At 38.1% G+C, this 16,280-nt stretch overlaps 1 protein-coding gene across 1 annotated transcript; it reads left to right on the forward strand.

Annotated features, from left to right (window-relative positions):
- Positions 1-1,923: 1,923 nt before the first annotated feature.
- Positions 1,924-12,517, forward strand: asb13b (ankyrin repeat and SOCS box containing 13b). Its single transcript, XM_079826375.1, has 6 exons — positions 1,924-2,120; positions 5,062-5,261; positions 5,342-5,492; positions 7,961-8,095; positions 11,094-11,285; positions 11,626-12,517. Exons 1-6 carry the CDS (start codon positions 2,072-2,074, stop codon positions 11,766-11,768), a joined length of 870 nt encoding a protein of 289 aa, XP_079682501.1. The 5' UTR covers positions 1,924-2,071; the 3' UTR covers positions 11,769-12,517.
- Positions 12,518-16,280: the final 3,763 nt, after the last annotated feature.

Genomic DNA, 16,280 nt, shown 5'->3' on the forward strand with positions numbered 1-16,280 from the left:
CGAACGCCGGATCTGCGTCATATTCTCGCGCATGCGTCGTGGAGGCACACACGGAAGACAAGAACAAGTTGGATAAAGGTGTTATTTTGATTTTTTTTTGCGCACAATAACTATTGTCGTCGCATCGTAAAATTATTGTAGAGTCACTGTGGTGAGATGGACTTTGTAACGACGTTTTAAGTGCCTTTTATGGGTCTTGGGAATGTAAATGTACTGAATGCCAATGGAGGCCTGTCTGAAGCCTTTCTCAGCCATCAGCTTTCAACAAAAATATCTTCATTTGTGTTCCGAATATGAACAGAGGTCTTACGGGTGTCGAACGACATGAGGGTAATTAATGACAGACTTTTCATTTTTGGGTGAACTAACCCTTTAAAGTTCTGCATAATTAGGGGCGTGGCCACTTTAATTGACAGGTGTATTGCCGCTGCTGTCACTACTAGCCGTTTGTCTGCTGTATGTTAGCTCCACCTGTTAGCTAGTTAAGCTTGGTAATGATAAAATATAAAATACAATAAACAGTCAGCCAAACATATAAAAAGTTACATTGCTCAATTTAAATAGTCGATATCCGTGCCGTTCAGTGTATAGCACCGGCCCTGTGAGGCACATTTTTGCTCAATATGATTTTTTCCATCGATATTATAATGCTGTGGTATACAAAGCCAAGTTTATTTAATAGTTTAGCATCCAAATACATAGTGAATATGGAAACATTTTAATTTGTGCCGAATAGTGAGCTCAACTGGCTATGTTCAGTTTCGCTTTAATGAATTCGTTTTGGCATGTTTAGGTAGGATACTTCTTCATTCTTGTTCTGAATACATTTAAATGCATAGGATTTGTTTTGGGCTGAGGGGAGCTAAAATAGTCCATGTTTATAGTGTTTATGTTTGTGAATTATAATTCGCTTTATGTAGCCGTATATTATTTCTGAATGTAATAAAATTCGACTTAGCCTAGGCCCCTATACTTGATTATTTGTTTTTTAATTTGTTTCTATCAAAAACACTGTCTACAGTGTTTTTTAATCATGCAGCAAACGATGACTATTAATCTGTTTAAAATTATTTTAGAGCTCCTTGGATTAAATCCACTTTATTTTCCTCATTTAAAATAAAATTACATTACATAATAAACTGTAGGCTATAATAATTTATTATTTTTTCATTAAATTATAAATGTAAGCTAAGCATCATGTTTTTCATCGTCATATTCTGACAATTAAAACAAAATCAGGCTCGTGTATTTTTGGCATACTATAATAATATAAGAGTTTACTGAGTTTTACAGGATTCTTCTGTAGTGTGGTTTTTGGTGAAGTGTATTAAAATAAATATCGTCACCTGTGTACATTAATTCGTCTCACCTCTGATTCCTGATGGTTTATAGAACAATTACTCCGACTCGCCCTCTGTCGTTTCAAAGAAAAGTACAACGGTGAGCGCGTCAAGTATAAACGCCTCCGCTCTTCAGAAACCTATGGGTGACGTCACGGACAGTACATATTATTTGTTTCACCTCTTTGGTCTTAATAAAAAATGCTACTTCATCAATTATCTTTCTCTTTTGCCAATTCAGTTGCTAGTACATTTTATTAACGGCATTATTCAAATAGAAATCTATCCTTCAGGCCGCAGCCAATGGAGACGTCTGTTGTCACGTGGTATGTATTACTTTTCTTAGCGCTAGTGAGAATAGACCAATCACAGAGGTTTGTGCTTATTCGATAATTATTTTTAATTTCTAATTTCATACAGATTGCTGGCGCGGCTGCGCATTTATGTGTCAGATAACAATCTTTGCGATTCACTTTTTTAAACTATCACAGGTTTAATGTACAAACGAAAAAAACGCCTTGAGATTTCAATGCGACTTAACGAGAATTCCTCTTTTTGAGCCAAATGGCGCCCCCTGCACGACAACAACATTATGTCTCCAAGGAAACACCGACAGCATCATTCGCGATTGGATTGAAAAAAAGATCTAGTGTTTGTAAACTATGGCTGACGATACACTGAAGGCTCTTGGATATGTGACGCATATATTCTATTATGATTAGGAATAAACGATGGAATTTGAAATAACGCGCACGAGGCCATCGCTTTTTGGGGATATTGGTAAGTTAACACGCAGATTGCAAGATGTCTGTCCTCTTGTGTGAGACTTGTTACACTGCAAGTAACCAGCAGTCTGGTAATCTTTTGACTCTATAGGACAGAGTTCACTGTAATTATGCGAGTCTGACACGTTTTAATATAACTGTGCAGACCATGGCTCGATGACAAATATTGCTGCCAGAACTGGTGTGTGTGATCACATGCTGTTTGGCCTTGAATCAGTCACCAATGACAATTAGCAGGATACCAAAGCCCTGGATCAGTGTGACCTGAGTCAACACGAGGATGAGTCAGTTTCACTGTCCTGTCCATGTCCCTTTAACTGTTCCTTTTCTGTTCTAATGTACAAACCATCCTTTCCCAGAATGCTGTAGTTTACCTCCACTCCATCTTCAAATGGAGTACAGCAACACGACTTGAACAGAACTAAATACTAACTTACTATATTACTAAATATTGATATTTTTCACTTTTTATTTATTTCATTTGAGTTAATTTATTCACCCTCATTCCTGTAAGACTTTTGTTCATCTTCAGAACATAAAGGAAGGCATTTTTGAGTTTTCTGTCCCTCCGTTGACTGCTACACAACTACCACTTTGACGCTTCACAAAGTTCATAAAAATATCATAAAACTAATCCATAGGCTATGAATTAGGGGTGTAACGGAACACAAAACTGACTTCGGTACGTACCTCGGTTTTGAAGTCACGGTTCGGTACGGGTTCGGTACAGCAGTTTTACAAATTGCTTTTTATTTATTTTTATTAAACAGTGGTTTACTGGGGGGGGGGAAAGCATCTGTCCTTAAATGAATTAAATTATAACTAACGTTTATTGAAGATATTGCTGTAAACTATATAGGAAGCCCTTACTTGCACAATAATATTAAAGGTTAACAACAGAGCCCAACACACTTCACATAAGGCAGTTTTTGCATTAATTTCTAAATCTAATTATAAAACTCTTTATCTCCAATTTGCTATTGAAATATAATAATTTATACACTGTGACTGTCATTTTCATGACAGGTTTATTTAAACATACATGAAATAATCAAGACATCACTAACAGGTTAAGCAGAATATAATGAATATATAGGCTAATATAGGTAATATATTTAGTGAAAGAGTTGATTTCTCTAGTGAATAAAATTCTGTGGACACTGAATGACTGCCTGAGGTAAATGTGATGCTACATGACATTGTTTACAAGCAGTTATATTGAGGTATTTCCGCCGTTGAAACACAGATTGAGCGATCACCTCATATGATACATGACAGTAAGTTGTAATGTATCCTCAACATACCTTCAGATGTTCATTCATGTTTATTCTTAAGGAAGAGATGATCGATTGAACTGTGTCACGCCACATTAAAGAGTGTCAAAACCAGGGCTCTGAACCGGTTCAAGGAACGAAAACGAAAACCGGAAACGAACGAAATTTTAAGAGGAACAAAAACGAAAACGAAATCAAAATCAATTTGAATCGTTCTGAACAGAAACGTTAATTTGAAATGGCCATTAACCGGTTAATAACGTTATTTTATCGTTCTTTTAATATTTTAATTTTGGCAGTGACCAATAATGAATAGAGTAGTACAGCATGTGACGTTGACGGATCAAGCGTGAGTGAAATGCCTGCGCACCATCATCTATGAATCTACCGGTAACGCAAGTCAGTGTGAGCGCGCATTTTCATGCCTCAAGTACATTTCTTTCCCCGCTGAGGTCTACAATGAAAGCGCAGGTATTGGAGGACATTATTTTCGTATGTTTAAATAAGCAGTACGGACTTTAAGCTCAAATAGTCTGATTTAGGCTAGTTTATGGATTCCGTTTAAGCCTATCCAAGGTTACTAGCATCTATCAAAAAATTTTCCTATAGTCTTTCAGATCGCCAATACAGGACAGGTCAATGTTTTCTATTTAGACGGTTGATGCTTCGTATTAAATGGTATGTTATATTGCATTAAATGATCAAGCTTTATTAGCTGACTGAATTTGATTAGCCTATGTGATGCAAGGACGTGTTGCGCAGTGTTTGCTTTGAAATTAGCAATTGACGGTGCATTAAAAGAGCAATGATTATCCAGTTTATTTATTCTTTATTCATGCGATTTTTAAAACAAGTCGTGTTGAAAAAAAGTTATGTACAAAGAATGTTATCACTCTTCTGAAAAGAATTCGGCATAAGAGGGCCACTTTCGATTGTCTAACGCTCCATTAAAACAGGTCCGCTGTTTATGCTTTGTAATTAATGCAGGTATTTCTGTTGTGGTTTTAAAAATGTTATGAAATAAATATTCAAGTTTAATTACCATGCGTATTATTATTATTATTGAGTGAAAAATAAATCTATTTATACATATTTGTATAGGCTAAATTAAAATAACGTTATTAACCGGTATTTTTTCAAATCAAACCGTTTTCGGAACAGTAATGTTTATTGAGGAACGCAAAAACGGAAACGCTATAATATCGATTCTGCTCGGAGTGAACCGATTGATATTTTTTTCCGTTTTTAAGCCCTGGTCAAAACGGCATTTATCGTTTAAATTTCGTGATAAAATGGACTGAATACTTCATATGTTCGTATGGGAACTCGGATTGAAGTGTGTTCCGCGCTTACAACAAGCCGACTGTTGATTGCGTTCGGAAACTGTTCGGTACACACGTGCTCTGAACCGAAAGCCTCGTACCGAAACGGTTCGGTACGAATACGTGTACCGTTACACCCCAAATATGAATTGAGTGGTTTAGTCCAAATTTTCTGAAGAGACTCGTTGTTTTAAACGATGAACAGTTTGAATGTAGGCTTTTTATTCACATTTTTGGGTTTAACTAACAGATGCATCATTTGGAATCACTTATATCTACCATAAACGCCTCTCTAAAGCTGTGTTTTTTAATTCTGTCTGTCTCTTCATTCTACCTTCAGCTCATGGTCTGGGGTTCTGGACCGATCGCTCTGCAGTGCATGAGGCCGCGGCTCAGGGCAGAGCTGTGCAGCTCCAAAAACTGATTGAGAATGGAGCGTCTGTCAACATTGTGGCCGTGGACTCAATCACACCCCTCCACGAGGCCTGTATACAGGGCCAAACACAGTGTGTGAAGCTGCTCCTGGACGCTGGAGCTCATGTAAGGAGCTCCTCCATACTACAGGCCTCATGAATCTGTCAGTGCAGCAGTTGTTTATTTGCTGGTGTCATTGTTAACAGGTTGATGCTCGTAACATTGACGGCAGCACTCCGTTGTGTGACGCCTGTGCTGCTGGTAGTCTGGAGTGTGTGAAGCTGCTGTTAGAACATGGAGCCACGGTGAACCCTCCCCTCTTCACCTTCTCACCCCTGCATGAAGCCTGCATGGGCGGTAAGGTGACCTGATGCTTGATTTAACCTAGGGTCATTTATGTATGTTTATTAGGGCTGTCATTTAAATACTGCATATATACAGCACACTCACGTAAAGCGATACTATATAGCAAATACAGCTCTTTATATAGAGTTAGATATACACTCACTGACCACTTTACACTTTGCTAGTACCAGGTTGGACCCCATTTTTGCCTTCAGAACTTCATGGCATAGATTCAACAAGGTGCTGGAAATATTCATCTAAGCGCATTTGTGAGGTCAGGCAATGATGTTGGACGAGAAGGACTGGCTCTCAGTCTCTGCTCTAATTCATCCCAAAAGTGTTCTTTAGGGGTGAGGTCAGGACTCTGTGCAGGCCAGTCAAGTTCCTCCTCACCAAACTCGCTCATCCATGTCTTTATGGACCGACGCTTTGTGCAACTGGTGCAGGAAGGTGACAGGAAGTTCCTGTTCCTATTAAGTTGGGAGCATGAAATTGTCCAAAATGTCTTGGTATTCTGAGTTCCTTTCTCTGGATAAAGGGCCAATCACAACACCAACCCCTGATAAACAACCCCACGCCATAATCTCCCCTCCACCAAACTTTACACTTGGCACAATGCAGTTAGGCAAGTACCGTTCTCTTGTCAACCACCAAACCAAGACTCCGCCATTGGACTGCCAGACAGAGAAGTGTGATTGGTCACTCCAGAGAACACGTCTCCACTGCTCTAGAGTCCAGTGGCGGCGTGCTTTACCCCTCTGCATCCGGCACTTTGCATTGCACTTGGTGATGTAAGGCTTGGATGAGCTGCCCGGCCATGGAAACCCATTCCATGAAGCTCTACACACCTGGAGCTAATCTGAAGGTCACACGAAGTGAGTTGCTGTTGTTCCCAATTGACCTATAAGCCCCTCCCCTTGAACGCAAATGAGCCAATGGCAGTTGAGTATAAGTTGCACGGGGACCGGAACTCGGACATCTTTAGGTTTCAGCGCCATAGAGAAACATCGTAAAATCCGAAGCTCTCATCCGTTTGATGGTGTTTATGCTACAAAAATGGTAAAACGATGTGTCTGGAATACTGCAACACTGATTCCAGGAATCCTGAGAGGATTTTCTGGGTGTCATACTCTCATTAAGTTACCATTAAAGTTAGTGAGTCCCTGCTAACATTCAAACCGAAATAACTAACTTTTCACACGTCATGTAACAGTGTAGGTCCAAAACACATATACAAAGGTCTACATTTCCATGCCTCTCTGTAAACCATCGCTTCAAAATTAATCTCCCACTATATTTATTTTAAAATCTTTTATATATTTAAGTCCCACTTGAATGCTACTCGACGAGAGGTGGTCCTTCTGTGTCACAGACTTTATTGTGATGTATTGTCTAATTTGTTTTTGTATACATTTGTGATATTTCTGTGAGTTTAGATATGTTTAAGGTCTAAATTATCTGTCTTACTAAGGAGGACTCCTGTTTTGATGGGTATTATAGTCTACTGGTGGTGAAAGGGAGAGCTCGCAGTTTATCGGAGTTGTTTTCAGATACAAAGCTTACAGTTTATTAGCACCCCCAAAAAGGCATAAGGTCTGTATATGTTTGTTCACAGTTAAGTTAGTTGTATGAGTGTTGTTGTGTAATTTGCTGTGCATGTTAATGATAATGCAACGTAGAGAGTTTGTGAATGAGACATTAATGCGCACTTCTTATGCTTTATTTGTTCAGCTCTTACAGTGATGTTTTTTTTTTTAAAAGGACGTAAAAAAACTTCATAAACCATCAGTAAAGTTTGTCCATCATTCTGACGGGGTCCGTTACATTCTGTGTCCAAAAACATCTTGGGATAAGGTTTTCACACTGACATCTGTCATTGTAAGACACAGCAACTCCGTTTATTTGTCAGAGTAAGCAACAGTAACTAAGGGAGGCGTGCTTTACCGATTGGTTAATTGCTTCCACTTTGTTATAATACCACTAACAGTTGACCGTTGAATAGTAGTGAGGAAATTTCCCAAATGGACGTATTGCACAGGGGGCAACCTATCCCGGTACCACGCTTGAGTTCACTGAGCTCCTGAGAGCGACCCATTCTTTCACTAATGTTTGTAGCGTCTTTCACTAGTTTGTAGCGTCTGCATGCCTAGTGCTTGATTTTATACACCTGTGGCCATGGAAGTGATTGCAACACCTGAATTCAATGATTTGGAGGGGTGTCCAAAATGTTTTGGCAATAGTGTACATTGTATACGCTTGTACTGTGAACTACATTACTGCTCAACTCTAATCTGCTAAATGTGACTATAAGGCATGTAGATAATAGATATTACAAACGGCGTGTACTGTGAAAAGTGGTCTAAAACTTTATATTTGATGAGAGGAAAAACAATAGAATTCATAGAAGATAAGAAAAACAATAGAATTCAAAGACAAATTATTTTAGAATTATTTAAAATTATAATTTTTTTGTCTGCCAGGCAACCCTAAATGTGTTCAGCTCATGATTGATGAAGGTGCGTGTATGGAAGCCCATGACTGTCACTTTGGCACCCCTCTGCATGTGGCTTGTGCAAGGCAGCATCTCGACTGCGTTAAGGTCCTGCTGAACGCAGGTGAGTTTCTGCATTTCCATTTGTTCATGTTTATTTTTGATTTGCAATACTGGTAAAATTTTACAATGAGGTCTCATTTGTTAAAGTCGGCATGATACAGAAGTCGTGATAGTCTCTTCTTCCATATTGTGACGTATCTCAATGAAACGGCTTCTTGAACAAGAAAAAATGTAGGGCGGGATCTGATTTTGTCCATTGGGAATTGATTGGATGGTTGTGGTTTGCTATTCGTGGATCTAATGTGAGTGACAGGTTGTGCCGCCTTCATGCCAGTAAACATCATCAGAGAAGAGAAGATGTTGCTGAGGTGAAGTTATTGTGATTTAAAGGCCTCTGAAATCAGAAGTTTTTGAGCTTTTAGCATGACTATGTTAGCCTTAAGGTTAGGAATAAGCTGGTGTGTTCCAAAACAATGACAAAATTTGCATTTAGGAGATATAAGCATTCAAAACTTACAGCCTCTCACTTCCATTAAAATCTTCACCTTCTCTTTAAATCTTCTGTCCAATCAAATGCTCTCTAGAATCTGAAGAGTCCCGCCCCCTACATTATAAATAGACCCTGAAGCTGAGTCTGAAATCTGTCAGTTGTTCACACATTTACTAATTTCTACATGGTAAAAGGCACGTAGTGCACTATACATGCGATAGGAAATGATTCAGACAGTGTAAATATGCTTTCAGTTGAGGCGAATGAAGTCTGGTTTCACGTGCACCGCCGCAGCGCACACACATAATCTAGAGCAGAGCCGTTGACTAGAGACGAGAGAGAATCATATGCGAGAGTCGGCGCAGACAACAAAACATATCCATTTAAATTCTGCACAGAATGCTGTATTTCAAAGGAGTATATGGGGGAGATTATGATGATAAACTGTTAGAGATTAGGAGGAAACTCTGGCTTTACCAGACAGAAACAGAAAGGCTCTAGTCAAACTGTGGTATTAACAAAATGCTATTGGCTGTTTCAAAAAAGGGGAGGAGCTGCTAACAGCTGGAGCCGTTCCAGGGGAAATTCCCTCAACACGTTGAATAATTCTGCGCGTTTCAAGGCACTTCAGTGGGCCTTTAAAGGATTAGTTCACTTCAAAATGAAAATGTCCTGATATTTGACTCACTCCCATCTCATCCAAGATGTTCATGTCTTTCTTTCTTCAGCCGAAAAGAAATTAAGTTTTTTGAGGAAAACACTCCAGGATTTTTCTCCCCAACATAGACTTCCATGGCAACCAAAATGTTGAAGGTCCAATGCAGTTTCAAAGGGCTCTGCGTGATCCCAGATGAGGAATAGGATCTTATCTAGCGTCATTTTAAAAAATTGTTTTAAAATGAATATACTTTTTAACCTAAATTCCTCACTTTGCGCTGCTCTACGGCTCGCCAGTGATTGCGTAATCATGTCGAAAAGGTCACGCTTGACGTAGGCGGAAGTACCGTCCCAAGCAAATGTGCAAAGACTAAAACAAACACCCTTTATCAAAATCGTCCGACAATCGTTGTTTTACCTTTTTTGGCTAAAGGGCGTTTGTATTAGTCTTTGCACATTCGCTTGGGACGGTACTTCCGCCTACGTCTAGCATGACCTTTTCGACATGATTTCGCAATCATTGACACGTCGCAGAGCAACGCAAAATGAGGAATTTAGGTTACTTTTTTTTTTTTTTAAATGGCCGATGGTTTCGCTAGATAAGACCCTATTCCTCGTCTGGGATCGTGCAGAGCCTCTGAACTGAAGCCCTTTGAAACTGCATTGATTTGGACCTTCAGCATTTTGGATGCCATTGAAGTCCATTGTGTGAAGAAAATAGAAAAGAAAAAGAAAGAAAGACATGAACATCTTGGATGAGATGGGAGTGAGTAAAATATCAGGAAATTTTCATTTTGAAGTGAACTAATCCTTTAAAGATTACGAGGGCAATTGAAGTAAAAAAAAATAGTGAAATGCACAGATAAATCTGTGCATTAACTAATGTTAACATATACAACATTTGATTTAAAAAAAACGTATTAGTAAATGTTGAAATGAACTAAGGTGAATAAACGCTGTAGAAGTATTGTTCATTGTTAGTTCAGTGTAGTTAAAGGTCCCCTTCTTCGCGATTCCATTGTTCAAACTTTAGTTAGTGTGTAATGTTGCTGTTAGAGCATAAATAATACCTGTAAAATTATAAAGCTCAAAGTTCAATGCCAAGCGAGATATTTTATTTAACAGAAGTTCCCTTTCAAAGTCTACAGCGAACGGCTGGCTTGGACTACATCCTGGTACTTCCTTCTTTAATTACGTCAGTAGAGCAGTAGAACAGACTAACCTCCGCCCACAAAGAAAAGCGAAAAAGGGGGCGCGGTCTTGTTGCTGTCCCACGTGGAGAAGCGGACTGTCGCGTGGAGAAAAGGAACTGTTGCGTTGAGTGTGTTTATCGCCATGTCATCGAGACGCTGTTATTTTCATCCAGGAGTCAAATCACCTTTGTTTGGCTTTCCCAGGGACGCTGTAGAGATTATTGAACGCATACATCTCCCCGTTAAGAGGCGGGACCTTTCCAACGTGCGCTAAGCTGCTGTCAAATTACAACACAGGAACCGCTTTCACGTGCGCTAAGCTGTGGTCGAATCACAGCACAGGAACCGCTTGCACAATCAGAACTCGTTATGTATTTTTGAAGGAGGGACTTCATAGCACAAGGAAATCACCAGCCGTTTTTAGGACGGTGAGAACAGCGGTATACAGATAAGTAAATTGTGTGAAAAATACTGTGTTTTTTTACACGCGAAACATGAACACATGTTATATTGCACACTGTAAACACAATCAAAGCTTCAAAAAAACACGAAGAACGGGACCTTTAAAACGAATGAAACCATATTGTAAAGTGTTTTTCTGCGATACTAAAACTGAACATAAATCAAATCTCTTCTTCATCTGTTGTAGCACATAATAAAAAATAACCTTTTGTGCACATTCTTCCTATGATGTCTAAGTATGCTTTTCATGTTTTTAGGTGCAAATGTAAATGCTGCTAAACTTCACGAGACTGCTCTGCATCACGCTGCTAAAGTGAAAAATCTGGAACTAATTGAGCTTTTGGTAGAATTTGGGGGAAATGTTACCGCCAGAGACAATCTCGGCAAAAAGCCCATTCAGTACAGCAGAGCCGGATCAGCATCTGCCCTCTCCCTGGAGTTTTATGAATGTAAGTTTAAGTGCTCAGTTGACAAGTTTTGGATCTGTTATGGTGATAGAGTGTGTAGTTTTTAAAGAGGTCATATCATGAGACAACATATTTTCCCTGCTCTTCAGAGAAAAAAAGAAGAGTTCATTGTACGATTAAACATACTAACCCTAACAGAACTTCCTAAATGAATGGAAGTGGGTTTTTCTTCAAGACACGGCAGCAAAAACTGCCTGTTTTTCTTTTCTTTTTGTCACAAGAAAACGTAATATTCAATAATAAAAATGAATATGACTGCTTTAAAGTCATAGTTAATTTTAAGAATCAAACATGTTAGAAAAAACTTTTTTCTGTCTTTCAGCCACACCCCTCAGTCTTCAGCAGTTATGCAGAATTGCTCTCAGAAATGCCCTCGGGAAAAGGGCGCTGGGGGTGTTGACTCAACTGAGCCTCCCAAATCGAATCATCTGTTTCCTGTCTTATTCACCAGCCCCTCCCCTGTAGCTTGACAATCTTCCCCGCTGCTCCTGTCCAGATCATCAATAATGAATACAGCACTGACTGCGATTAAGAATCAGGGACTTGGATAATTGGTTTCTGGGAGGAAGGAGATTTCTCATTGCGAAGCACAGCTACTGTAACAGCGGTGCTCAGTATTTGTCATGTATTTGTTGATATTTCCCCCCCTGCAGGGAACCAATAGAAGTCATTGTTTGTCACTTGGTATGGATGCAGTGTACTGCCAAAATTCCTAGAATAATTTGACTGGGAAAGAAGCACCTTTCACAAGAAATAATGGTATTTTTTGTTTTGCATCACGTTTTGACTGCCGACACATCTTACACTGTGGCACAGTGGGACAAAGAAATTGTTTATCCAACCATAATATTATTTGTATTAACTTTCATTGTTTAATTTGCACTGTATATAAATAGTCTCATTTAAAGTCAGGTTTTATATGAATTATGCAAATTGTGTTCGCTAGTTCTCATTTATGTGAAATATACTTTGTGCAAATGCTTTATAAATGATTTTGTACATAGTTTATTTTAAAATGTTGTTTTGGTTTTACTTCCGACTGTGCGTAATAGAGAATAATTATAACATAAATTGTGATTACACAACTTTACACACTATTCCATTTATGTTTGCTACTTGCAAAGACACAATTGTTTCAAGCCACTCTAAAGTCTTAATTTTATCTGAAGTTTGTGTATTCCAAACAGATCTCTATTAAAGTTGTATTAATATCATTGCTTTCTCTCTGCACATCATTTCCTGAATTAACTTTTATTACAGTAGTTTACTTTCACATTAATATTGTCTTTAAACTTTTCAACTCCGATGTAAGTACAAGTAAGATATCATGTTAAGTAAAAATGTTAAATAAATGCGCAAAATACAAAATTTTCATATATGAAGAGCAACCCTACTGTTGCACCTTTATGTTTAATTGTTTTTTTTACATCAGATATGGCAGCTACCATAGATATGTCATATACATAGATGCCTCATTAGCGGCTGTTTTGCCGTCCGCCATATTGGAACAGTCAAAGGTCCCCACATGAAAAAATACTATAGTTTATTATAGTAAAATTACTGTAGTAAATACTATAGTGTTTTTGAACCGTACTATAGTAAATATACTACAGTAAATTAACAAAGTGTAGTAAATACTATAATATACTACAATTTACTGTAGTATCTTTACTATAGTATGGTTCAAAAACACTATAGTATTTACTAGAGTAATTTACTATAATATACTATAGTATTTTTTCATGTGGGTCGGTCCATGAACGTTTGAGAGCAAGTTGACTGAGAGTCTGCAACCGTAGTTAGACGAATCAACAAGATGAAGGCGTCACTTAACACATTAAAAAGTTACCATGTCAAAAGTAAAAACATTAAAAAGTACCATAGTAAAAAAAAGTAATATTGAGTTATTACAAATAAAAACACAAACCAACACATCCTGTGAACGGTTATCCAATTCGTTCGGGAATTTAAATATCGGTGGTTTCACAACCAGAAGCTGTGCAATGTTGAGGCGTCATTGATTCTTACTGTGGGCGATGACAACTTGACCGTTCCAAGATGGCGGCCGCGCCAACGCGTATGGAGCGGTCGAATGATGGGTCTGCGACTGCACGTCCTCAACGGCTGGACTTTTATTTTGACATGATTCGTGGAATTCTGAAGCCGGAAGTCGCTGTGAATCGTGAAGTTCTGGGGGAAGCTGCTTGGTCAACTCTTATTCAAAACTTTAGACAGACTTATTTAACTGCTGTTTTTACAAGCTAAATCTATAACCTCCTGACTAATCCTGTTCGTACGGGGTACGTTGCTTCCAGGCGAGTGTGAAGCGACGTTTAAAGTGCTCCTCATGGCATTATTTTGGGCGAGAGAGCAGTAATTAGCGGAGCCCTGTTGATCAGATCAGCCAGAGGTCGCAGAACTGCAGAGTAAGCGGTGAGTTTCCTTCTCCACGCCTTATAAACCCTCTGCTTCACATTTATAACCATCCTCGAGTGTTTACATGCGATTTCATGTGTATTGGCACTTGTAAACACAAAGTAGAAGTGCTTCTTTGTGCGACACAAAGGCTGTGCCTCAAATCCCAGTGAACTCTCTACATTAACAGCATTTTGGCACATGAAGGATACATGTAGCCTAGGTCTCTTTAATGGACAGATTTAATATGTTAATGATCATGATATGTTGTCTGTTTAATAACGTCAAATGTATACTCAAATGATCTTTGAAGTCTCCTGTGCCAGGTATTTACTATTGAGCAACATATGGATTTTCTTTTGAGGGGTTTGACCTAATTTGATGACTTATTCCACCACACACATCTCAATACTGTTAGTTTTAAATCACTATGTTTGTTCAAATTGGATTAGTGTATCTCAAACCACCAGGGGAACATTAGCTCTTGTTATGAGAGCATAAAAGCCACAGGCAAGGTAATGGGATGGGATGTGACCAGTTGAAAGTGCATATTTACATAGAGCAGAACAACATACTAGTTTAAAATGGTGTGACTTTTGAGTAAAATGCAATGGAAGTGAATGGTGGCTGGCTGCCATTTCGCCTAACATCTGCCTAAATGACAGAATAAGGTGAACTATTACTTTAAGGGGGGGAAAAAAATCACTATTTAATACTTTTCCTCAATTATTATTATCCTGAAATAGTCGTGAAATCAAAATGGACACTTCTTATTATATGTATGTAATATTGCAGTGTAAGTGATTTATCTGTGAGTGTGTGTGTGTATAATTCTCATGCCCCACACATCCCATTTTACTTCTATAATGTGTATTTTACTTTTATATTCAACAAGAAAAGGTGTGAGGTGGGAAGTTTTTTTTAATAGGAATGGATGTTGTTGGTTCTTAAACGAATGGATCCAGACTGAATGTGAGTTTCTTAAAGGGATAGTTCACCAAAAAAAAGAAAATTCTGTCATCAATTTCTCACCCTTATGTTGTTCCAAACCCGTAAGACTTTCGTTCATCTTCAGAACACAAATGAAGATCTTTATGAGCTTTTTGAAGCGTCGAAGTGGTAGTTGCGTAAGCTGTCAATGGAGAGACAGAACGCTCTCAGATTTCATCAAAAAGATCTTTATTTGTGTTCTGAAGATGAACGAAAGTCTGACGGGTTTACTCAACGTAAATAATAACAGAATTTTCATTTTTAGGTGAACTATGCCTTTAAAACAGCAGCAAATTCCAGCCGCATAAGTGACGTCAGTGGGAAAGGAAAGTTGTTGAAGAGGAAGTGCATGCATTTAATTTTGATAAATGATTACACAACAATTGATTGAACAACATTTTCTTTCCTTGGAACATGCGCAGATGAATCGCTCACAAGTTTGACTACATGTGTAATCTTTTGACTTGTTGCCAGTAAAATAGATGCTTTGACCTGAAGTCTGTGTCTCAGGTTTAGGATGAGCGAGTAAAAACGGTTCAGGGGTCAGAGACCTCTGCTCTTCTCTCAGGTTAATTTTTTTCCTGGCTGGACTGTGAGAATGACTTTGACATTTAGCCATTCTATAAATAGATTGCAGGGCTACTGTTTGCAGACGGGGATGCCGCCTTAGAGAACCAGTTATTACTATCCTGATGTCAGTGATCACATGACGGTGGAGAAATCGCTGAGTAGCTTCCATTATGAGTCATAAAAATATGAGAACGTACATACATAATTATATTATTCACTGTGCAATATGCTGTCCCTAAACTTTTCTCAGAGCTTTTAGGGATGAATCAGCTGGACCATCGGTTATTTTATTTTGTAGTACTGTTCAATAGTTTGGGGTCAGGTTCTTTTTTTTTGTTTTTTTTTATTCAGCAAGGATGCATTAAATTGATCAAAAGTGACAGTAAAGAAATTTGTTACCAAAGATTTCTATATAAATTAAGCAAATCATCATATTAGACTGATTTCTGAAGGATCATGTGACACTGAAGACTGGAGTAATGATGCTGGAAATTCAGCTTTGCATCACAGGAATAAATTACATTTTAAAATATGTTCAAATAGAAAACCGTTATTGTGAAATATAACTACAATTTAAAACAACAGTTTTTACAGTATTTTTAATCAAATGAATGCAGACTTTTTACCAAACCTTTGAACGGTAGTGTATCTAAGCTCGCTCCCTCTCTATTGGCATGAATGTAAATCATACAATATTGCCAAAGCTAGGAATATATGAACATAAATAATAATACATATATTATGGACATTAATAATAATATTAATGATAAAAATAAACATCAAAATAATAGAGGAAAATATTACTACATAACTTAAATAAACAGTGTAACAAATTAGAACATTTGATACCACAGTGTTTTAACATAATATATATATACACACACACACGTACTGAGGGTCACTGTGGTGGACAGTAGGAAAACGCAATGAGGTCAGACGCAACACACACATTCACCTCTCTCTCTTTCCGTCTGTCTTCTCTCTCTCTCTCTCTCTCTTTCT

Source organism: Gobio gobio, assembly GCF_949357685.1.
Source record: "Gobio gobio genome assembly, chromosome: 10".
In the NCBI taxonomy this organism is placed as follows: Eukaryota; Metazoa; Chordata; class Actinopteri; order Cypriniformes; family Gobionidae; genus Gobio; species Gobio gobio.